Source organism: Oncorhynchus mykiss, chromosome 8 (assembly GCF_013265735.2).
Source record: "Oncorhynchus mykiss isolate Arlee chromosome 8, USDA_OmykA_1.1, whole genome shotgun sequence".
NCBI lineage: Eukaryota > Metazoa > Chordata > Actinopteri > Salmoniformes > Salmonidae > Oncorhynchus > Oncorhynchus mykiss.
This window is the reverse complement of record NC_048572.1, coordinates 5,949,334-5,973,476: the sequence shown is the minus strand read 5'-3', so window position 1 is coordinate 5,973,476 and position 24,143 is coordinate 5,949,334. Positions and strand designations below refer to the sequence as shown.

Below are 24,143 nucleotides of genomic sequence, written 5' to 3'. Positions count from 1 at the left end.
CAGAGAGTAGATTATTGCAGTAGTCTAATCTAGAAGTGACAAAAACATAATTTTTTTTACAAAAAGAAAATATTTAGATTCAATGTTACGAAGATGGAAAAAAGCTGTCCTTGAAAAGTTATTGTTTGTCAAAAGAGAGATCAGGGTCTAGTGTAATGCGGATTTAATGCCGAGGTCCTTCACAGTTTTATTTGAGACGACTATGCAACCATCACGATGACTTGTCAGATCCAACAGCAGATCTCTTTGTTTGTTGGGACCTAGAACAAGCATCTCTGTTTTGTCCGAGTTTAAAAGTAGAAAGTTTGCAACCATCCACTTCCTTATGTCTGAAAAGCAGGCTTCTAGCAAGGGCAATTTTGGGGCTTCACCATGTTTCATTGAAATGTACAGCTATGTGTCATCCGCATAGCAGTGAAAGTTAACATTATGTTTTCGAATTACATCCCCAAGAGGTAGAATACATAGTGAAAACAATAGTGGTCCTCAACCAGCACCTTGAGGAACGGCGAAACGTATAATTGATTTGTCAGAGGACAAAACCATCCACAGAGACGAACTGATATCTTTCCGACAGATAAGATCTAAACCAGGCAAGAACTTGTCCGTGTAGACCAATTTGGGTTTCCAATCTCTCCAAAATAATGTGGTGATTGATGGTGTCAAAAGCAACACTACGGTCAAGGAGCACGAGGACAGTTTCAGAGCCTTGGTCTGATGCCATTAAAATATAATTTACCACCTTCACGAGTGCAGTCTCAAACGATGGGGTCGAAAACCTGACTAAAACCTGACTGAAACATTTATTGTACATTATTTGTCTTCTAAAATGCAAATTAATTACTTAAAAATCATACAATGTGATTTTCTGGATTTTGGTTTAGATTCCGTCTCTCACAGTTGAAGTGTACCTATTATAACAATTACAGACCTCTGCATGCTTTGTAAGTAGGAAAGCCTGCAAAATTGGCAGAGTATCAAATACTTGTTCTCCCCACTGTATATCCAAATGTCTATTTATTTGACGTGTTTGATCCAGAAAAAAAGGACTTCCAAAAACGCAACGTCAGTTGCCTATGAACTTTGCCAAAATATTTCAAACTACTTTTGTAATACAACTTTTAGGTATTTTTGAACGTTAATAATCAATCCAATTGTAGATGGGTCTGTCTGTGTTCAATACAGGAAGACAACAAACCAACGCTACTTTTCACGTCTTACGCACTCTCAACAGTGTTACCCAGTTCCTAGATGGCCTACTTATTCATTGCACAAATGAATAACCTCACCCAAATTCCAAAGACTGGTGACATCCAGTGGAAGCAGTAGGAACTGAAAACAGGTTCCTAAGAAATATAATTTGCCAATGAGAGAGTGAACAGACAGAGACCAAAAAGAAAGAAAAAAAATTCTGAACGGTTAGTCCTCTGGGTTGTGCCTGCTACATAAGTTCTGTTATGCTCATAGACATGATTCAAACATTTTTAGAAACTTCAGAGTGTTTTCTATCCAAATCTACTAATAATATGCATATCTTATATTCCTGGCATGAGTAGCAGGAAGTTGAAATTGGGCACGCTATTTATTGCCCCCTATACCTTACAAAGTTCAATTAATGATCTTCATCTGGTTGCACTCCCAGGACTCCATGTTACACAATAAATGTTTGTTTTGATCAATAAATTCCCTCTTTATTTCCAAATACCTCTGTTTTGTTCGCGCGTTTAGTTCAGTAATCCAAAGGCACAAAGCGCTCTCACAACATCCAGACGAAAAGTCAAAAAAGTTCTATCAAAGTTCGTAGAAACATGTCAAACGATTTTTATAATCAATCCTTAGGATCTTTTTATCATAAATATTCAATAATATTTCAACCCAGACAATACTGTTTTCATTAGAAAGGAAATAGAACGAACGTCGCGCTCACGGCCACACGCAATAAACAACTCATGGCTTTCAGCTGAGCCACTTACTCTGAGTGGTCTTATTCTCTCCCCTTTCCCAATAGAAGCCTGAAACAACTTCTAAAGACTGTTGACATCTACTGGAAGCCTTAGGAAGTGCAATCTGACCCCACAGACACTGGATACTGGATAGGCATTCACTTAAAATACTACAAACCTCAAAATTCCCACTTCCTGGTTGGATTTTTCTCAGGTTTCTGCCTGCCATATGTGTTCTGTTATACTCATATACATTATTTTAACAGTTTTGGAAACTTCAGAGTGTTTTCTATCCCAATCGACCAATTATATGCATATTCTAGCTTCTGGGCCTGAGTAGCAGGCAATTTACTCTGGGCATGCTTTTCATCCAAACTGGAGGGAGTCTGGAAGGGCATCTAGGAATCTTTGGGTTGTCTGAGAATTTATAGCACAGCTTTTGATGATTCTTGGTTGGGGTCTAAACAGATTATTTGTTGTGGTTGCAAACGTAATAAAATGGTGGTCCGATAGTCCTGGATTATGCGGAACAACATTTAGATCCCTGGTATGACTGTGGCAATGAGTAGGTCTGGAGACCTCGATGATGGCTCCGAAAGCCTTTTGGAGTGGGTCTGTGGACTTTCTCATGTGAATATTAAAGTCACCAAAAATGTGAATATTATCTGCCATGACTACAAGGTTTGATAGGAATTCAGGGAACTCACTGAGCAACGCTGTATGTGGCCCAAGAGGTAAACAGTAGCTATAAGAGGTGATTGAGTAGGCTGCATAGATTTCATGACTAGAAACTCCAAATATGAAAACGCAGTCTTTTTTTTTTCTTTTTTTGTAAATTTAAATTTACTATCGTAAACATTAGCAACACCTCCGCCTTTGGATAAGCGGTCACTAGTATAACCAGGAGGAGAGGCCTATTTAAAACAGTAAATTCATCAGGCTTGAACCATGTTTCATTCTGGCCAGGCACATCAAGATTATGATCAGTGATTAGTTAATTGACTATAGCTGCCTTGGAAGTGAGGGATCTAACATTAAGTAGCCCTATTTTGAGATGTGAGGTATTACAATCTCTTTCAATAATGACAGGAATGGAGGTCTTTATTCCAGTGAGATTGCTAAGGCGAACACCGCCATGTTTAGTTTTGCCCAACCCAGATCGAGGCACAGACACGGTCCCAATGGGGATAGCTGAGCTGATTACACTGACTGTGCTGGTGGCAGACTCCAATAAGGTAGCAGGGTGGCTAACAGCCTGCTGCCTGGCCTGCACCCTATTTCATTGTGGAGCTAGAGGAGTTAGAACCCTCTGTCTCTATGTTCATAGATAAGATGAGAGCATCCCTCCAGCTAGGATGGAGTCCGTCACTCCTCAGCAAGCCAGGCTTTGTCCTGTTTGTGGGTGAGTCGCAGAAAGAAGGCCAATTATCTACAAATTTCATCTTTTGGGAGGGTAATTTTCAACCAACGATTAAGTTGAGGCACCGCTATAGAGCTCATCACTCCCCCTAACTAGGAGGGGGCCAGAGACAATTACTCGATGCCGAGACATCTTTCTAGCTGATTTATACGCTAAAACCATGTTGCGCTTGGTGACCTCTGACTGTTCCATCCTAACATCGCTGGTGCTGACGTGGATAAGCATATTTATAACCCTATACCTCACCAGTTTTAGCCTCAGCCAGCTCCATATTGAGATTAGCCTTTACGTCAGTAGTCCTTCCCCCTGGTAAACAGTGTATGATCGCTGGTTGAATATTTTTTTATTCTAATACTGCGGGTTATGGAGTCGCTAATGGGTTTTCAATTTGTCAGCGTCTCAGACCCCGTAACGGGAGAAGTAGAGACCAGAGACGGCTCGGCCTCTGACTCCGACACCAACTCCAACTCGCTGCTTAATGGGGTTGAAAGTTTCTATCGGTTGAATGAGCGACACCGGTTGAGCATGCCCAAAGCATTTCTTTCCAGAAGCCGTGAGAAATCTGTCAGGCTGCGGGGACTGTGCCAGGGGGATTTATACTACTATCAGTATTTACTGGTGGCACAGACGCTGTTTCATCCTTTCCTACACATAAATTGACCTTGCCTAACGATTGCATCTGAAGCTGTGCTTCCTCACCATAAGGTGATAGTTCTCCTGCATATGAGTACAGCGACTGCAATTAGAAGGCATAGTGTTAATGTCACTACTTAACTTTTTTTCGTCTGGTGGAGGTCCTGACCTTGTCCAGACAAAGTGTCCGGGGTGAATAAGTATAAGGACAAAAGTAGAACGAGAGAAAAAAAAACAATGTTGGTATAAAAAGTAAAATATGAAAAGTTGGGTAGAGTAAACTTGTTGCCAAGTAGCAACAAACAGCACATGACGCAGACAAATCCGGAAGTTGAGGGCGAAGCGATGAGCAGTGTCTCCCCAATGTGATCAGAGCTGGGAGAGAGGTCTGGAGATAAAAGATGTTTATCAGTCTGATGGTCTGGATATTAAAAGCTGTTTATCAGTCTGATGGCCTGGAGATAGAAGCTATTCAACCACCAGCTTCTAATTGTCTCTTTCATCCTTCCTTCCTTTGTAACTATTACCCAGGTTGCTGCTGTAAATGAGGTGTTCTCAGTCAACTTACCTGGGTATTAAAATATGTTATAAGGGTATTTTTTTAATAAATAGTTACCTTCAAATAACCCTCAAACTCAACTCTGGACGTCGAAGCCACTGTGTTTTGTTATTGTTCCCCTCTAATCAGGGATTGATTTAGACCTGGGACACCAGGTGGGTGATTCCCCTCTAATCAGGGACTGATTTAGACCTGGGACACCAGGTGGGTGATTCCCCTCTAATCAGGGACTGATTTAGACCTGGGACACCAGGTGGGTGATTCCCCTCTAATCAGGGACTGATTTAGACCTGGGACACCAGGTGGGTGATTCCCCTCTAATCAGGGACTGATTTAGACCTGGGACACCAGGTGGGTTCAATTCATTACCAGGTAGAACAGAAAACCAGCAGGCTTCGGGCCTCATAGTGTAAGAGTTTAATACCCCTGACCTATAATTTCCATTCTCAGAACGTTCATAAAACCTCCCAGGAAAAATGTCAGGAATCCAGAGTAAAACATTCTCAGAACCTCCCTGCAACCTAAAAATGTACGTTCCAGGCAACATCTGTGCTTCCGTTCCCAGAACGTTTAGAAAACTTTCCATTTTACTGGTAAGGAAACTTATTGGCTTAATTCCCAAAACCAATGGAGAACCAAAAACGTACGTACCACAACTTCCAAGAAACCAAATGTGCTAGCTGGGAAGTGGACTCTGGAAGTGGTGCTAAAGCCATTCTGCTCAAAGCTATGGGGGATGACTAGGCTTTATCATTATGTGGGAATCATTATGATATGCTGTGATCTCAGTGTGCCTCTGCTACAGCAGTACTGTAGAAAGAAATGAAAAGTATAGATCATTTTGCCTGGGTTGTATTGTGTTAATAAATGAATAAAGATGGAACTCAGGGGTTGAAAAGAGTCTCTCTCTTTCTCTCTCTGTCTCTATCAAAAGAGAAAATAAATAACCTAAATATGGGTTGTATTTACAATGGTGTGTGTTCTTCACTGGTTGCCCTTTTCTCGTGGCAACGGGTCACATATCTTGCTGCTCTGATGGCACACTGTGGTATTTCACCCAGTAGATATGGGAGTTTATCAAAATTGGATTTGTTTTCAAATTCTTTAATCGTCTGTGTATTCTAAGGGAAATAGGTATCTCTAATATGGTCATACATTTGGCAGGAGGTTAGGAAGTGCAGCTCAGTTTCCACCTCATTTTGTGGGCAGTGAGCACATAGCCTGTCTTCTCTTGAGAGCCATGTCTGCCTACGGCGGCCTTTCTCAATAGCAATGCTATGCTCACTGAGTCTGTACATTGTCCAAGCTTTCCTTCATTTTGGGTCAGTCGCAGTGGTCAGGTATTCTGCCACTGTGTACTCTCTGTTTAGGGCCAAATAGCATTCTAGTTTGCTCAGTTTTTTTGTTAATTCTCTCCAATGTGTCAAGTAATTATATTTTTATTTTGTCATGATTTGGTTGGGTCTGATTGTGTTGCTGTCCCAGAACCAGCTTGCTTACGCTTCGATCACACCGACAGCGTCATTGCATTTTGGTACACCAGAATTACATTAACGTCCAATGAAACGCTGCGTTTGCCTTTGAGCTTTGCGTTGCAGAGGCAGTTTCAGTGCCTTCGGTGTGGTGCATACTCTGGATTTATCAAACTTACAGTTCAAGTCAGAAGTTTACATACACTGATGTATTTCAAGGCCTACCTTCAAACTCAGTGCCTCTTTGCTTGACATCGTTAGAAAATCAAAAGATATCAGCAAAGACCTCAGAAAAAAATTGTAGACCTCCTCAAGTCTGTTTAATCCTTGGGAGCAATTTCCAAACGCCTGAAGGTACCACGTTCATCTGTACAAACAATAGTACGCAAGTATAAACACTATGGGACCATGCAGCTGTCATACCGCTCAGGAAGGAGACGCGTTCTGTCTCCTAGAGATGAACATACTTTGGTGCGAAAAGTGCAAATCAATCCCAGAACAACAGCAACGGACCTGTTGAGTTTTTGCCTAATTGTTTTTTGGTAGGTTTCCACTCTACTTTCCTTCCATCTTATGGCATTTCTTAATATTATTCAGTTAATTTGGCTTTGTTGCCTCATGACTGAGTATTGCTCTGTTCCAGTAGACTGTGATTTTACTGTGATCTGATAGGGGTGTCAGTGGGCTGACTGTGAACGCTCTGAGAGACTCTGGGTTGAGGTCAGTGATAAAGTAGTCTACAGAATTGCTGCCAAGAGATGAGCTATAGGTGTACCTACCATATGAGTCCCCTCGAAGCCTACCATTGACTATGTACATACCCAGCGTCCGACAGAGCTGCAGGAGTTCTGACCCATTTTTGTCGGTAATGTTGTCGTGGTTGTGTCTAGGGTGGAATATGGGGGAGGGAATGCTGTCACGTCCAGGCAGGTGTTTGTCCCCCGAGGTGCTGAGGGTATCGCGTTCTTGTCCAGTTCTGTACGATGGAGTACCTGTCATCGTTGAAGTATGGGGGTTATATTGGGGGGATATAGGTAGCACACAGGGACATTTATCTCTGTTGAGATCATTTCCTTATTCATTTCTAGCCAGATGTAAAATGTTCCTGTTTTGACTAATTTAAAAGTGGGTTAGGTCTCCTCTATACCAAATTAGCATACCTCCTGAGTCTCTTCCCTGTTTCACACCTGGTAGTTTGTGGATGGGTCTCTCTCTCCCCCCCCCTCTCTCTCTCTCTCCCCCCCCCCCCCCTCTCTCTCTCTCTCTCCCCCTCCCCTACACACTCTTTTTCATTTCCTCTCTCTACATATCTCTCTCTCTGGTAGTTTTGTGGCTGGTTTTCCCCCCCCCTCTCTCTCTCCCACCTCTCTCTCCCCCTCTCTCCCCCCCCCCCCCCCCTCTGTCTCTCCCCCCTCTGTCTCTCTCTCCCCCCCCTCTGTCTCTCTCTCCCCCCCCCCCCTCTGTCTCTCCCCCCTCTGTCTCCCCCCCCCCCCCCCCCTCTGTCTCTCCCCCCTCTGTCTCTCTCTCCCCCCCCCCCCCCCCCCCCTCTGTCTCTCTCTCTCCCCCCCCCCTCTGTCTCTCCCCCCTCTGTCTCTCTCTGCCCCTCCCCTACACACTCTTTTTCATTTCCTCTCTCTCCATCCTGCACGCCACCAGTATAGCTTGTACCCTGCACCGGGGATGATGGTAGGATGGTAGGTCAATTTGTGATTTATTTTTTTATTCCACCTCTTCTCATCTTAGAACATTCTCCAGCGGTGAGAATATATTAACACTCACTCTTTGTGTTGATGGAAAGTGAAAAGGAAAACCATTGCATCACAAATCCAGACAGTGTACAAAGGACTGCTGTAATGACTAGGATTTATGCTTCAGGTATACTGCGCACAGGCATATCACAGGTATTCTTCCATAGAAGATTGGGGATTTAATAAAATGATATTGAAAAGGGCAGTGAGATTTGTTTTGCTTTGGCCAAAAATAATTGCCCCGTAGAGGGAATAACACAGTATCCCCACATATCTACCTCAATTACCTCGTACCCCTGCGCATGGACTCGATACTGGTACCCCGTGTATATATAGACAAGTTATCGTTACTCATTGTATATTTATTGTATATAGCCTAGTAATCGCTATTCATTGTGTATTTATTGTATATAGCCTGGTAATTGTTGCTCATTGTGTATTATTGTATATAGCCTAGGAACCGCTACTCATTGTGTATTTATTGTATATAGCCTAGTAATTGTTGCTCATTGTGTATTTATTGTATATAGCCTAGTAATCGCTATTCATTGTGTATTTATTGTATATAGCCTGGTAATCGCTACTCATTGTGTATTTATTGTATATAGCCTAGTAATTGTTGCTCATTGTGTATTTATTCCTTGTGTTAATATTTTTTTTAATGATCTATTCTATTTTTTCCTCTGCGCATTGTTGGGAAGGGCCTGTAAGTAAGCATTTTACTGTCAGTCTACACCTGTTGTTGACGAAGCATTTCACTGCTAGTCTACACCTGTTGTTGACGAAGCATTTCACTGTTAGTCTACACCTGTTGTTGACGAAGCATTTCACTGTTAGTCTACACCTGTTGTTGACGAAGAATTTCACTGTTAGTCTACACCTGTTGTTGACGAAGCATTTCACTGTTAGTCTACACCTGTTGTTGACGAAGAATTTCACTGTTAGTCTACACCTGTTGTTGACGAAGCATTTCACTGTTAGTCTACACCTGTTGTTGACGAAGCATTTCACTGTTAGTCTACACCTGTTGTTGACGAAGAATTTCACTGTTAGTCTACACCTGTTGTTGACGAAGCATTTCACTGTTAGTCTACACCTGTTGTTGACGAAGAATTTCACTGTTAGTCTACACCTGTTGTTGACGAAGCATTTCACTGTTAGTCTACACCTGTTGTTGACGAAGAATTTCACTGTTAGTCTACACCTGTTGTTGACGAAGCATTTCACTGTTAGTCTACACCTGTTGTTGACGAAGAATTTCACTGTTAGTCTACACCTGTTGTTGACGAAGCATTTCACTGTTAGTCTACACCTGTTGTTGACGAAGAATTTCACTGTTAGTCTACACCTGTTGTTGACGAAGCATTTCACTGTTAGTCTACACCTGTTGTTGACGAAGCATGTGACAAATAAAATGAGATTTTTATTTGATTTTTTGTTGGATTTTGGGTTAACTCACCATTTAAACAGCGTCTCCCCTCCCTTAATCTGGGTGAACTCACCATTTAAACAGCGTCTCCCCTCCCTTAATCTGGGTGAACTCTCCATTTAAACAGCGTCTCTCCTCCCTTAATCTGGGTGCACTCACCATTTAAACAGCATCTCCCCTCCCTTAATCTGGGTGAACTCACCATTTAAACAGCGTCTCTCCTCCCTTAATCTGGGTGAACTCACCATTTAAACAGCGTCTCCCCTCCCTTAATCTGGGTGAACTCACCATTTAAACAGCGTCTCCCCTCCCTTAATCTGGGTGAACTCACCATTTAAACAGCGTCTCTCCTCCCTTAATCTGGGTGAACTCACCATTTAAACAGCGTCTCCCCTCCCTTAATCTGGGTGAACTCACCATTTAAACAGCGTCTCCCCTCCCTTAATCTGGGTGAACTCACCATTTAAACAGCGTCTCTCCTCCCTTAATCTGGGTGAACTCACCATTTAAACAGCGTCTCCCCTCCCTTAATCTGGGTGAACTCACCATTTAAACAGCGTCTCCCCTCCCTTAATCTGGGTGAACTCACCATTTAAACAGCGTCTCCCCTCCCTTAATCTGGGTGAACTCACCATTTAAACAGCGTCTCCCCTCCCTTAATCTGGGTGAACTCTCAAACCAACAACTAACAAACAAACATTGTCCTTATAACGTTGGTATAGAGACAGAGATATACGTTTATTTCTCCGTCTCGGTCCACCGTATGTCGGCCGTCCGCATGGTTGCCGAGCTACTGCGGTGTTTGTCAGAGAATTCCCCAAAAATCATCATCAGAAAGTTTTCGCATAAAAACTAATAATGACCACTCACAAGTGTCACCGGACTCGTCTGAAGGTCTTACAAATTAATGAAAGTATCATTTAGAATTCTACTATCTATTTAAATCTCTACTGGATCGGTGTCCCTATTCACGCGGCGGTTATTGCTAACATGAGCTAACGTGACGTTAAATGTCCAATTTACAGTAGCTATTAGAGTGAAAGAATGCCATGCTATTGTTTATTACGGAGAGTGCACTAGCCACTACCACGGCAACTGGTTTGATACATTCACCTCTGAAGGTATATAATGTACTTACATTCTGTAATCTTGCTCTGATTTTTCATTCTGAGGGTTCCAGGGATAAAATCTAGCATAGTTTTGTTTGATAAAATACAGTTTTATTTTCAAATGTAGGAACTGGGTTCTACAGTTTGTCCCCACTGCTGTCTCTGGCTCCACCCCCGCCCCGCCCAGCCATATAGATGTGTGAAAGTTGAAGTTGGAAGTTTACATACACCTTAGCCAAGTAGATTTAAACTCTGTTTTTTACAATTCCTGACATTTAATCAGAGTAAAAATTCCCTGTTTTAAGTCAGTTAGGATCACCACTTTATTTTAAGAATGTGAAATGTCAGAATAATAGTAGAGAGAATGATTTATTTCAGCTTTTATTTCTTTCATCACATTACCAGTGTGGGTCAGAAATTTACATACACTCAATTAGTATTTGGTAGCATTGCCTTTAAATTGTTTAATAATTGTAACTTTCGACAAACGTTTCAGGAAGCCTTCTACATGCTTCCCACAATAAGTTGTGTACATTTTGGCTCATTCCTCCTGACAGAGCTGGTGTAACTGAGTCAGGTTTGTAGGCCTACTTGCTCGCATATGCTTTTTCAGTTCTGCCAACAGATTTTCTATAGGATTGAGGTCAGGGCTTTGTGATGGCCACTCCAATACCTTGCCTTTGTTGTCCTTAAGCCATTTTGCCACAACTTTGGAAGGATGTTTGGGGTCATTGTCCATTTGGAAGAGACATTTGTGACCAAGCTTTGACTTCCTGACTGATGTCTTGAGATGTTCGCATCAATATATCCACATAACTCTCCCTCTGCATGATGCCATCTATTTTGTGAAGTGCACCAGTCCCTCCTGCAGCACAGCAACCTCACAACATGATGCTGCCACCCCCACAACATGATGCTGCCACCCCCGGGCTTCACGGTTGGGATGCTGTTCTTCAGCTTGCAAGCATCCACCTTTTTCCTCCAAACATAACGATGGTCATTATGGCCAAACAGTTCTATTTTTGTTTCATCAAACCAGAGAACTTTTCTCCAAAAAGTACGATCTTTATCCCCATGTGCAGTGGCAATCCGTGATCTTTTCTTTATGGTGGTTTTGGAGCAGTGGCTTCTTCCTTGCTGAGTGGCCTTTCAGGTGATGTCAATATAGAACTATTTTTACTGTGGATATAGATACTTTTGTACCTGTTTCCTGCAGCATCTTCACAAGGTCCTTTGCTGTTGTTCTGGGATTAATTTGCACTTTTCGCACCAAAGTACATTCGTCTCTGGGAGACAGAACGCGTCTCCTTCCTGAGCAGTATGACGCTGCATGGTCCCATGGTGTTTATACTTGTGTACTATTGTTTGTACAGATGAACGTGGTACCTTCAGGCATTTGGACATTTCTCTCAGCGATAAACAGCTGTCTCTGATTGGGAACCATATCAGGCCAAAATAGAAATACAAAAACCCTAGAAGAACAAAACTAACCCTAGATGAACGAAACTAACCCTAGATGAACAAAACTAACCCTAGATGAACAAAACTAGAATACCCACTCTAGTCACACCCTGACCTAACCAAAATATAAAGAAAAAACAGAGGTATCTAAGGTCAGGGCGTGACACTGTAAACAATTGTTGGAAAAAATGACTTGTGTCATGCACAATGTTGATGTCCTAACCGACTTGCCAAAACAAGAAATTTGTGGTGGTTAAAAAACTAGTTTTAATGACTCCAACCTTAGTGTATGTAAACTTCCAACTTCAACTGTAGAAGCTGATGATCCGTCATTTATGACGTTCCTGGGAGTGTGTAAACGTACATTTTGTATTACCATATAATTGTTGTATGTTAACTATAGTTATGTACTTGAAAATGTATAAACTGACCAATTCGGCACATTTGGGCAGACTTGAAAAAAAATATTGTGCAGTATTGCAATGCTTCACTGGATCAATATGAAACGTTGCATACACACTGCTGGCATCTAGTGGCCACAATCTAAAATGCGCCTAGATTCCTTTATAATGTTATGGCCTTTCTCTTGCATTTCAAAGATGAAAATACCTGTTTTTTTTTTTGTTTGCATTATCTTTTATCAGATCAAATGGGTTACATTCTCCTTTATGAATTTAACATTTCCACAAAGGTCAAAGTGTTTCCTTTCAAATGGTATCAACAATATACATATCCTTGCTTCAGGTCCTGAGCTACAGGCAGTTAGATGTGGCTATGCCAAAAAGGGTCCAATCTTTTAACTGTCCCTGTAATGTGAGAAACTTCCCCTGTTTTTTGTCTTTTTTTAGTCTCTCCACTCGTCCTAAAAAATTAATTGCAGCAAAGTTGTTTCTCTCCTCCTGTACAATGAGTGAAGATAACTTCATCTTGTTCTATATGAACTGTAATGGTGGTAGGAGCATTGGGCCAGTTGTACAACTGACAAGGTTGTACAACCTGTTCCTTTTTAACAGTGTTTGTCTCTTTCAGACGGACTGCTCCAGCGACAGCGAGAGTGAAGATAACTTCATAGTGATCCCACCCAGAGACCATCTGGGCCTGGCCATCTTCTCCATGCTCTGCTGCTTCTGGCCCCTGGGCATCGCTGCTTTCTACTTCTCCCAGGGGGTAAACATGACACACACACAGAACACACACTGTACACACACATACCCGTGATACAGCACCTTTCTTTCGGGGTTAACACCCACACCTGTCACTACCATGAAGTCACTGCTTTCTACTTCTCAGGCCATGAAGTCACTGCTTTCTACTTCTCCCAGGGGGTAAACATGACACACACACAGAACACACACTGTACACACACACATACCCGTGATACAGCACCTTTCTTTCGGGGTTATCACCCACACCTGTCACTACCATGAAGTCACTGCTTTCTACTTCTCAGGCCTAACACACACCCACACACAGGACAGGTCGTTGATGGCAAACCTATCTCAAGTGTGAAGTCTTATCGAAGGCTCAACATCCAGTCTCCTCATCTGTCTGTGCAACCACGGCAACCATGGCAAGCAGGCAGACAGGCAGGCAGACATGGGGCAGGTAGACAGACCAGCTGGCAAGTAGACAGCCAGGCAGACGGAAAGGTAGGCAGACCTGACAGGCGGACAGCCAGGCAGATGGAAAGGTAGGCAGACAGACAGCAGCTAATTTAGTTCTTCCTCAGTAATTATAGGTAATAATGTAGTTCAGTGTTCAGAGATGGCTAATTCCTCCAGCCTGTCAATCTACCCTGAGTTGAAGCAGCTTGAAAAGGACGTGGTAGGAAAAGGCAGAAATGTAGACGGTATTTGTTTCAACACACACTAAGTGCTGCAGAGAAAATGTTATGAGTAGCTTGCCCTGAATTCAAAATGTTCTGCTGACAAGCCCTCAACAATTAGCCATAGTTTTCTCTTTCCGAAACAAACTGTCCTTTTCCAGATACAGCATACATGATTGCTAACGATTAAAACATCCTGCCAACACAGTAAATAGACTGGTGGCTTATATAAAATATTTGACAGTATGGCTAAGCTACTACAGCCTATTGCTGTGCGATAGAGGCTACAGTATTTCTGTGTGATAGGAGAGTGACATCATTGCCTGTTTAATCTCAGAGTCTATACCAAGGCAGGATAGGAGCGTGACCTCATCGCCTGTTTAATCTCAGAGTCTATACCAAGGCAGGATAGGAGCGTGACCTCATCGCCTGGTTAATCTCAGAGTCTATACCAAGGCAGGATAGGAGCGTGACATCATAGCCTATTTCATCTCAGAGTCTATACCAAGGCAGGATAGGAGCGTTACATCATAGCCTATTTAATCTCAGAGTCTATAACAAGGCAGGATAGGAGCATGACCTCATCGCCTGTTTAATCTCAGAGTCTATACCAAGGCAGGATAGGAGCGTGACCTCATCGCCTGTTTAATCTCAGAGTCTATACCAAGGCAGGATAGGAGCGTGACCTCATCGCCTGTTTAATCTCAGAGTCTATACCAACGCAGGATAGGAGCGTGACCTCATCGTTTAATCTCAGAAATGTAATAATCTATTGATAAACTAAATATTGAACGAGAATTCATCTTTACATGCCGTGGCCTACTGACAATAGTTACAAATTATACAGAAAATAAAGGCCGTTATTGTTACCATGGAAACGTGAATGTATCAGGAATCAAGGTAAAACCCAAGTGCAGGCTGTTGAAGTAACAATGTTTATTGTAACAACAGGGGAAGGCAAACGACAGGTCAAGGCAGGCAGGCGGGGGTCGATAATCCAAAGTAGAGGTCAAGGTTCAGGACAGCAGGCAGACTCAGGGTCAGGTCAGGAAGAGGTCAGTAATCCAGAGTAGAGTTCAAGGTTCAGGACAGCAGTCAGGGTCAGGTCAGGCAGAGGTCGGTAATCCAGAGTAGAGGTCAAGGTACAGGAAGGCAGGCAGGCTCAGAGTCAGGTCAGGCAGAGGTCGGTAATCCAGAGTAGAGGTCAAGGTACAGGACGGCAGGCAGGCTCAGGGTCAGGCAGAGAGGTCAGGTGGGCGGGTACAGGGTCAGGACAGGCAACGGTCAAAAACCAGGAGGACGAGAAAAAGAGAGACTGGGGAAAAACAGGAGCTGAGACAAAACGCTGGTAGACTTGACAAACAAGACGAACTGGCAACAGACAGACAGAAAACCCAGGTATAAATACACAGGGGATAAGTTGGGAAAGATGGGCGACGTCTGGAGGGGGGTGGAGATAAGGACAAGGACAGGTGAGTTTTACGACAGGTCTGATTTATAACGAGAAACAGTTTCTAAAAGTTTATGAATCTCAATTATTTTTTTAACATGCACAGACATTTCAGAAATGGCGTAAGAAATGTAGGTAACGGTAATGAGGTCATTTCCATTTCCAGTTGATACATATGTGGTAGGTAGCCTAGTGGTTAGAGCGTAGAGGCGACAGCGTAGCCTAGTGGTTAGAGTGTAGAGGCGACAGCGTAGCCTAGTGGTTAGAGCATAGAGGCGACAGCGTAGCCTAGTTGTTAGAGCGTAGAGGCGACAGCGTAGCCTAGTGGTTAGAGCGTAGAGGCGACAGTGTAGCCTAGTATTTTTTTATTTTTTTTTTCACCTTTATTTAACCAGGTAGGCTAGTTGAGAACAAGTTCTCATTTGCAACTGCGACCTGGCCAAGATAAAGCATAGCAGTATGAACAGACAACACAGAGTTACACATGGAGTAAACATGTGTTCCTACCAACCTAAGGATTTGTTTATTATCCCCCTATGTAGCTATAGCTCAAACAGACCAAATGGAAACTTTACCATCTAAGATGTTTGCTGGTTGGTGAAAACGTGTGTAAAATAAACATTTTGGCTCTCTGGGCTGGCTGGTGACCAATAACGGTACGTCACCGCCAGACAAATAAGACATCCTCATGGTCTGTGGAGTATTCCATTTTTATTTTGTTTATGCTTCACAACGCTAACCGGAATGTAGGCAGCAGCCATCTTGAAATTAGATCATCGGCTCGGCCTGCACTTATACATGTGCCTTTTTAGGGTAATAATTCACATTGGCGATTTTAAGGCACAGATCAATAGCTATAAGATACTTAGCTTTCAGCAGACACCATGCTTTTGCAGATAGGGGCTACCGTTCGTATACCAGACAAGTCAAATAGAGTCCCCAAATATGGGGCTTGACATGTGAGAAGCGCAGCAATGTTAGCATCCATACAGTAGTTCCCACTCTCACCAGGAGTAGACTGTTGACCAATCACCAACGAAGGGGCGTAAAAGACCCTTATTTTGTAGATGATGTTGCTGCTACATTCTCTAACACCCGAAAAGAGCTTATGGACATCAGAACAGTGATTACCCACCATGAACTGGACAAATATTTTTTATTTAATGAGTCAGACAAGAGGGATTTACTCCAGACACCTGACAAGACCCTCATCATCGCAGGAGAAAAAGACAGATATGTATGTAAGGATCCAGTGACGAGTGGCTAATCTGCCTTTGTACGTTGGTCAATAGTACCGGTGGCAATCGCTGGATAATAAAGTGAACAAACTACAAGCACGTATATCCTACCAACCGGACATTAAAAACTGTAATATCTTGTGTTTCACTGAGTCGTGGCTGAACGACGACATTAATAACTTACAGCTGGCGGGTTATTAAACCCTGTATCAGCAGGATAGAACAGCAGCCTCTGGTAAGACAAGGGGTGACGGTCTATGTATATTTGTAAACAGCAGCTGGTGTGCGATATCTAAGGAAGTCTCTAGGTTTTGCTCGCCTGAGGTAGAGTATCTCATGATAAGCTGTAGACCACACTATTTCAAAACAGAGTTTTCATCTATATTCTTTGTAACTGTCTATTTACCACCACAAACCAATGTTGGCACTAAAACCACACTCATTGAGCTGATTCGGCCATAACTAAATAGGAAAACGCTCATCCAGAGGCGGCACTCCTAGTGGCCGGGGACTTTAATGCAGGGAAACTTAAATCTGTTTCACCTCATTTCTACCAGCATGTTAAATGTGCAACTAGAGGGGGAAAACCCCTAGGCCACCTTTACTCCACACACAGAGACATGTACAAAGCTCTCCCTCACCCTCCATTTGCCAAATCTGACCATAATTCTATCCTCCTGATTACTGCTTACAAGCAAAAACTAAATAAGGAAGCACCAGTGACTCGATCAATAAAAAAGTGGTTAGATGAAGCTGATGCTAAACTACAGGACTATTTTGCTGTCACAGACTGGAACATGTTCCGGGAATTCCTCTGATGGCATTGAGGAGTACCACACATCAGTCACTGGCTTCATCAATAAGTGCATTGAGGACGTCGTCCCCCCAGTGACTGTACGTACATACCCCAACCAGAAGCCATGGATTACAGGCAACATTCACACTGAGCTTTCAAGCAGCGGGACTCTAACCCGGAAGCTTATTAGAAATCCAGCTTTTCCCTGCGATGAACCATCAAACAGGCAAAGCATCAATACAGGGCTAAGATTGAATCATACTACACCGGCTCTGATGCTCGTCGGATGTGGCAGGGCTTGCAAACTATTACAGACTACAAAGGGAAGCACAGCCGAGAGCTGCCCAGTGACACGAGCATACAGGACGAGCTAAATTACTTACACTTGAAGTCGGAAGATTACATACACTTATGTTGGAGTCATTCAAACTTGTTTTTCAACCTCTCCACAAACTTCTTGTTAACAAACTATAGTTTTGGCGAGTCGGTTAGGACATCTACTTTGTGCATGACACAAGTAATTTTTCCAACAATTGTTTACAGACAGATTATTTCACTTATAATTCACTGTATCACAATTCCAGTGGGTCAGAAGTTTACATACACTAAGTTGACTGTGGACTTAGAAGCTTTAGGCTAATTGACAACATTTGAGTCAATTGGAGGTGAACCTGTGGATGTATTTCAAGGCTTACCTTCAAACTCAGTGTCTCTTTGCTTGACATCATGGGAAAAATCTAAAGACCTATCCAAGACCTCAGAAAATACATTTGTAGACCTCCACAAGTCTGGTTCATCCTTGGGAGAAATTTCCAAACTCCTGAAGGTACCACAATCATCTGTACAAACAATAGTACACAAGTATAAACACCATGGGACCATGCAGCCATCATACCATTCATGAAGGAGACGCGTTCTGTCTCCTAGAGATGAATGCACTTTGGTGCGAAAAGTGCATATCAATCCCAGAACAACAGCAAAGGACCTTGTGAAGATGCTGGAGGAAACAGGAACAAAAGTATCTATATCCACAGTAAAATGAGTCCTATATCGACATATCCTGAAAGGCCGCTCAACAAGGAAAAAGCCACTGCTCCAATTGTTTACAGTGTCACGCCCTGACCTTAGATACCTCTGTTTTTTCTTTATATTTTGGTTAGGTCAGGGTGTGACTAGAGTGGGTATTCTAGTTTTGTTCATCTAGGGTAAGTTTTGTTCATCTAGGGTTAGTTTCGTTCATCTAGGGTTAGTTTTGTTCTTCTAGGGTTTTTGTTTTTTGTTCTATTTTGGCCTGATATGGTTCCCAATCAGAGACAGCTGTTTATCGCTGAGAGAAATGTCCAAATGCCTGAAGGTACCACGTTCATCTGTACAAACAATAGTACACAAGTATAAACACCATGGGACCATGCAGCGTCATACTGCTCAGGAAGGAGACGCGTTCTGTCTCTAGAGACGAATGTACTTTGGTGCGAAAAGTGCAAATTAATCCCAGAACAACAGCAAAGGACCTTGTGAAGATGCTGCAGGAAACAGGTACAAAAGTATCTATATCCACAGTAAAATGAGTCCTATATCGACATATCCTGAAAGGCCGCTCAACAAGGAAAAAGCCACTGCTCCAAAACCGCCATAAAAAAGCCAGACTACGGTTTGCAACTGCACATGAGGACAAAGATCGTACTTTTTGGAGAAATGTCCTCTCGTCTGATGAAACAAAAATAGAACTGTTTGGCCATAATGACCATTGTTATGTTTGGAGGAAAAAGGGGGAGGCTTGCAAGCCGAAGAACACCATCCCAACTGTGAAGCATGGGGGTGGCAGCATCATGTTGTGGGGGTGCTTTGCTGCAGAAGGGACATGTGCACTTCACAAAATAAATGGCATCATGAGGAGGGAAAATTATGTGGATATGTTGAAGCAACATCTCAAGACATCAGTCAGGAAGTTAAAGTTTGTCGCAAATGGGTCTTCCAGATGGACAATGACCCCAAACGTACTTCCAAAGTTGTGTCAAAATGGCTTAAGGACAACAATGTCAATTTATTGGAGTGGCAATCAAAAAAAACCTGACCTCAATCCTGTAGAAAACTTGTGGACAGAACTTTAAAAAAAAGTGTGCGCGAGCAAGGAAGCCTACAAACCTGACTCAGTTGCACCAGCTCTGTCAGGAGGAATGGGCCAAAATTCACCCAAATTATTTTGTAAAGCTTGTGGAAGGCTACCCGAAACATTTGACCCAAGTTAAACAATTTAAAGGCAATGGTATCAAATACTAATCATATACTAATTGAGTGTATGTAAACTTCTGACCCACTGGGAAAGTGATGAAAGAAATACAAGCTGAAATAAATCATTTTCTCAACTATTATTCTGACATTTCACATTCTTAAATAAAATGGTGATCCTAACTGACCTAAGACAGGGAATTTTAACTTGGATTAAATGTCAGGAATTGTGAAAAACTGAGTTTAGATCTATTTGGCTAAGGTGTATGTAAACTTCCAACTTCAACTGTATATGCTCGCTTCGAGGCAAGGAACACTGAAACATGCATGAGAGGGTCAGCTGTTCCGGACGACTGTGTGATCACGCTCTCCTTAGCTGATGTAAGAACTTTAAACATGTCAACATTCATAATTCCACAGGGCAGATTACCAGGACGTGTACTAAGAGCATGTGCTAACCAACTGGCAAGTGTCCTCACTGACATTTTTCAACCTCTCACTGACTGAGTCTGTGGTACCAACATGTTTCAAGCAGACCACCATAGTCCCTGTGCCCAGGAACAATAAGATAACCTGAATGACTACCGACTTGCAGCACTCACGTGTGTAGCCATGAAGTGCTTTGAAAGGCTGGTTCACATCAACAACATCAACAACATTATCCCAGAAACCCTAGACCCACTCCAATTTGCATATCTCCCCAACAAATCCACAGCTGATGCAATCTCTACTGCACTCCATACTGACCTTTCACACCTGGACAAAAGGAACACCTATGTGAGAATGACGTTGATCGTTGACTACAGATCAGCGTTCAACACCATAGTCCTCTCAAAGCTCAACACTAAGCTAAGGATCCTGGGACTAAACACCTCCCTCTGCAAATGGATCTTGGACTTCGTGAGGGCCGCCCCCAGGTGGTAAGGGTAGGTAACAACACATCCGCCACGCTGATCCTCAACACTGGAGCCCCTCAGGGGTGCGTGTTCAGTCCCCTCCTCCTCCCCTCCTCCTTCCCTCAGTCCCCTCCTCTGGCAAATGGTCAGTCTCCGACCGCAAAACACTCATGAGGGTAGTGCGTACGGACCAGTACATCCCTGGGGCCAAGCTTCCTGCCATCCAGGACCTCTATACCAGGCGGTGTCAGAGGAAGGCCCTAGAAATTGTCAAAGACTCCAGCCACCCTAGTCATAGACTGGTCTCTCTGCTACCACACTGCAAGCGGTACTGGAGTGCCAAGTCTAGGTCCAAGAGGCTTCTTACCAGCTTCTACCCCCAAGCCATAAGACTCCTAAACAGCTAATCAAATGGCTACCCAGACTATTTGTATTGCCCCCCTTTTTACACCGCTGCTAGTCTCTGTTGTTGTCATCTATGCATAGTCACTTTAATAACTCTACATGTACATATTACCTCAATTACTTCGACTAACCGGTGCCCCCGCACATTGACTCTCTACCGGTACCCCCTGTCTATATCCTCGCTGTTGTAATTTTACTACTGCCCATGAATTATTTGTTACTTTTATTTTGAATTTTCTTAGGTATTTTATCATAAAATATGTTCAAACTGTTTCAACTGGGATGCATGTGACAGGTTTAAGGTGATCCCCTACACCAAACACACACACAACCAGACATGGGTTGATTGATTGGAGACAGCTGGTGTCAATTAAAAAACATTTCCTAGGAGTTTGTGTGTGTCACGGCTGTCGTAAGAACGGGACCAATGCGCAGCGGATGTTGAGTTCCACATATTTAATAACAATTACCAGCTCCCTCTAATTGGGAATCATACAAAACACCAACATAGTAAATATAAACTTGAACACAACATAGAAATTATAAACTAGAATACCCCCTAGTCACGCCCTGACCTAATGCACCATAGAGAAACAAGGGCTCTCTATGGTCAGGGTGTGACAGTATGTGTATGTGCGTATAGATATAGAGGCCACTATACAACAACCCTGGAGATATAGAGGATGAAATACATTGATTAATGGACTCAATGTGATTTCCCAGCAGGCAGTTGGGAGGAATAAGGATCCAGAGGGTTTGGAAAACAATTAACATCAATTACAGTAACAGCCACAGCGCTGGAGGATGAATTTTAAAGGGCCATAGCACCAGAGGATGAATGTTAAAGAACTACAAGACTGTCAGAGGACTGGAGGAATGATGTTATAGAACTACAAGGCTGTCAGAGGACTGGAGGCTTGATGTTATAGAACTACAAGACTGTCAGAGGACTGGAGGGTTGATGTTAAAGAACTACAAGACTGTCAGAGGACTGGAGGATGAATGTTAAAGAACTACAAGACTCAGAGGACTGGAGGGTTGATGTTAAAGAACTACAAGACTGTCAGAGGACTGGAGGGTTGATGTTATAGAACTACAAGACTGTCAGAAGACTGGAGGGTTGATGTTAAAGAACTACAAGACTCAGAGGACTGGAGGGTTGATGTTAAAGAACTACAAGACTGTCAGAAGACTGGAGGGTTGATGTTAAAGAACTACAAGACTCAGAGGACTGGAGGGTTGATGTTAAAGAACTACAAGACTCAGAGGACTGGAGGGTTGATGTTAAAGAACTACAAGACTGTCAGAGGACTGGAGGATTGATGTTAAAGAACTACAAGACTGTCAGAGGACTGGAGGCTTGATCTTATAGAACTACAAGACTGTCAGAGGACTGGAGGATGAATGTTAAAGAACTACAAGACAGAGAGCTGTGACAGAGAGCTGGGCCTCCCAGGAAGGGCCAGAGTGTGTCTGGTAGTAGAAGTGGACATCTCTAACACACAGAGAAACAGTATTAAGACACAAACTTGAATTTAGTAACTCTCTCTCAGGAGTCCAGTCTAAGGGTTAGAATCTATAGTATATTTCTGTAATGATGTAGCAGTAGTAGTAGTCTGCTCAATGAGAGAGAAAATCCCATCTATGCCAATGTTTCCCCCCCTCAGCCTGAAGCCCAGCCAGCTACATCTTGTCTAATAATCTACTATTTTCTTCCTTAACCTCACAAACTTTAAAGTTGCTATTTTATACTATGATTTGTTATTTTACACTATGAGTTGTTATTTTACACTATGAGTTGTTATTTTACACTATGAGTTGTTATTTTACACTATGAGTTGTTATTTTACACTATGAGTTGTTATGAGTCGTTGTGGGTCATTATGAGTTGTTTCTGGGTTGTTGTGAGTCGCTGTGGGTCGTTATGAGTCGTTATGGGTCGTTGTGATTCATTGTGGGTCGTTATGGGTCGTTATGAGTCGCTGTGGGTCGTTATGGGTCGTTATGAGACGCTGTGGGTCATTATGAGTCGTTATGCGTCGTTATGAGTCGCTGTGGGTCGTTATGAGTCACCACTCTCCACAAATATTGAGGCTGATAACACAGTGAATAGCATGAGTATCCGGGGAGAGAGAAGCAGCTCTGAGCTTTAGATAGGGAAGTAAATTACCTTCAATAATTAACCCTAATAGGCGCTTGTGCTTTGTTTGGATAGATAGTGACAAATGCTGCTTTCAGCTTTATAATACACAGCCTCTGAATTAACCATCTGTGCTGCCAAGTTTAGAGGCAGTCATTTATGTTTTGAAAATGCAAATAAGATACCTAAAGAGTTTCTCGCTAATAAACTCTGAATCATAATAAAAGCAAGGTCTAAATAATCCCACGAGTCATAATAATCTATCAAATTACAGTTAATGGATTTTTGTGACTTCATAAGATTAGGACAGATTATGTTGTTGTGGGTGTTTTGTAAGAGCAAGTGTTTGTACGGAATGAGGGAGGGAGATAAGGGAGGGAGATAAGGGTGGGAGGGAGGGATTTTAAAATGTTTCCACCACTGTCCAAGTCAGTAAGCACCCAGATGCTATCTCGCTCTGTCTCTCTGTCTGTCTCTCTCTGTCTCTCTCTCTGTCTCTCTGTCTCTCGGTCTCTCTCTGTCTCTCTGTCTGTCTCTCTGTCTGTCTCTCTGTCTGTCTCTGACTGTAACGCCACATTTCAATAATTCAGTCAAGGTTGTAGAGATAAAGCTGTAAGGCTTCAACCATTTACATCTCAAAGCGATTCAAGGACAATGGAGAAAAATTGCAGCGTTACTCACAGAGACACTCATATTCACTAGTCACACACAAGGACACAGATATACAAACACACGCACTCTAATACATAATGTACAAACACACACACACACACACACACTCCGTCCATTCACTCCATTCCCTCTAAGGCTGACACTCAGCCCTGTAAATCTGTCCACAGGGAGACCAGCCCTACGCTATGACATTATTATTCATCTGAAGCCAAGCTACGGATTGATTAATCAATTACAGGCTGTTTAATAGATGGCTTTATTAAATAGACGAAATAACAGGGTCTGAAGTGTTTGACTCGTTCCCTCCCCATAAGACCCTAAAAGCAGGGTCACAATATGAACAACTGTATTTTTCTCCTCTTTATTAAGACATGGTTTCCGAAGCTAATTTCCCATAAGGCCACAGTAATGGTGCCATTGTTTCAATACTCACTTTGTTGGCATGGAAACTAATGGTTGTCTTGAATATATTTTTCTGTTTGTTTGATTCGGTTCCCGGCTGTTGCTTTGCTGTATAGCAAGGCTGCTTTATTTTGTATTTTTTTAAGTGCTGTCTCCTGAAAACTTGTCTGCATAAATGAAACAAAAATAATAATAAATGGGGGTGGGGGGAAAAAAATAATTTGTTAATATGTTGAAAAGGCTCCATCTGTGTGTTTGTTATGCAGCAGACGCCTGTTTCACTGCAGTCGTCTCCCTCTGTGTTTTTCTGAAGCAG

The 24,143-nt window shown here is 42.6% G+C and overlaps 1 protein-coding gene across 1 annotated transcript in view; it reads left to right on the top strand.

Moving 5' to 3' along the window:
- LOC110529295 (synapse differentiation-inducing gene protein 1-like) overlaps positions 1–24,143 on the top strand; it is a 105,985-nt gene that overhangs the window by 71,450 nt on the left and 10,392 nt on the right. The window contains exon 3 of the mRNA XM_021611414.2: positions 12,804–12,941. Within this exon, the coding sequence (XP_021467089.1) occupies positions 12,804–12,941 (138 nt within the window). The remainder of the gene's footprint in view (positions 1–12,803; positions 12,942–24,143) is intronic.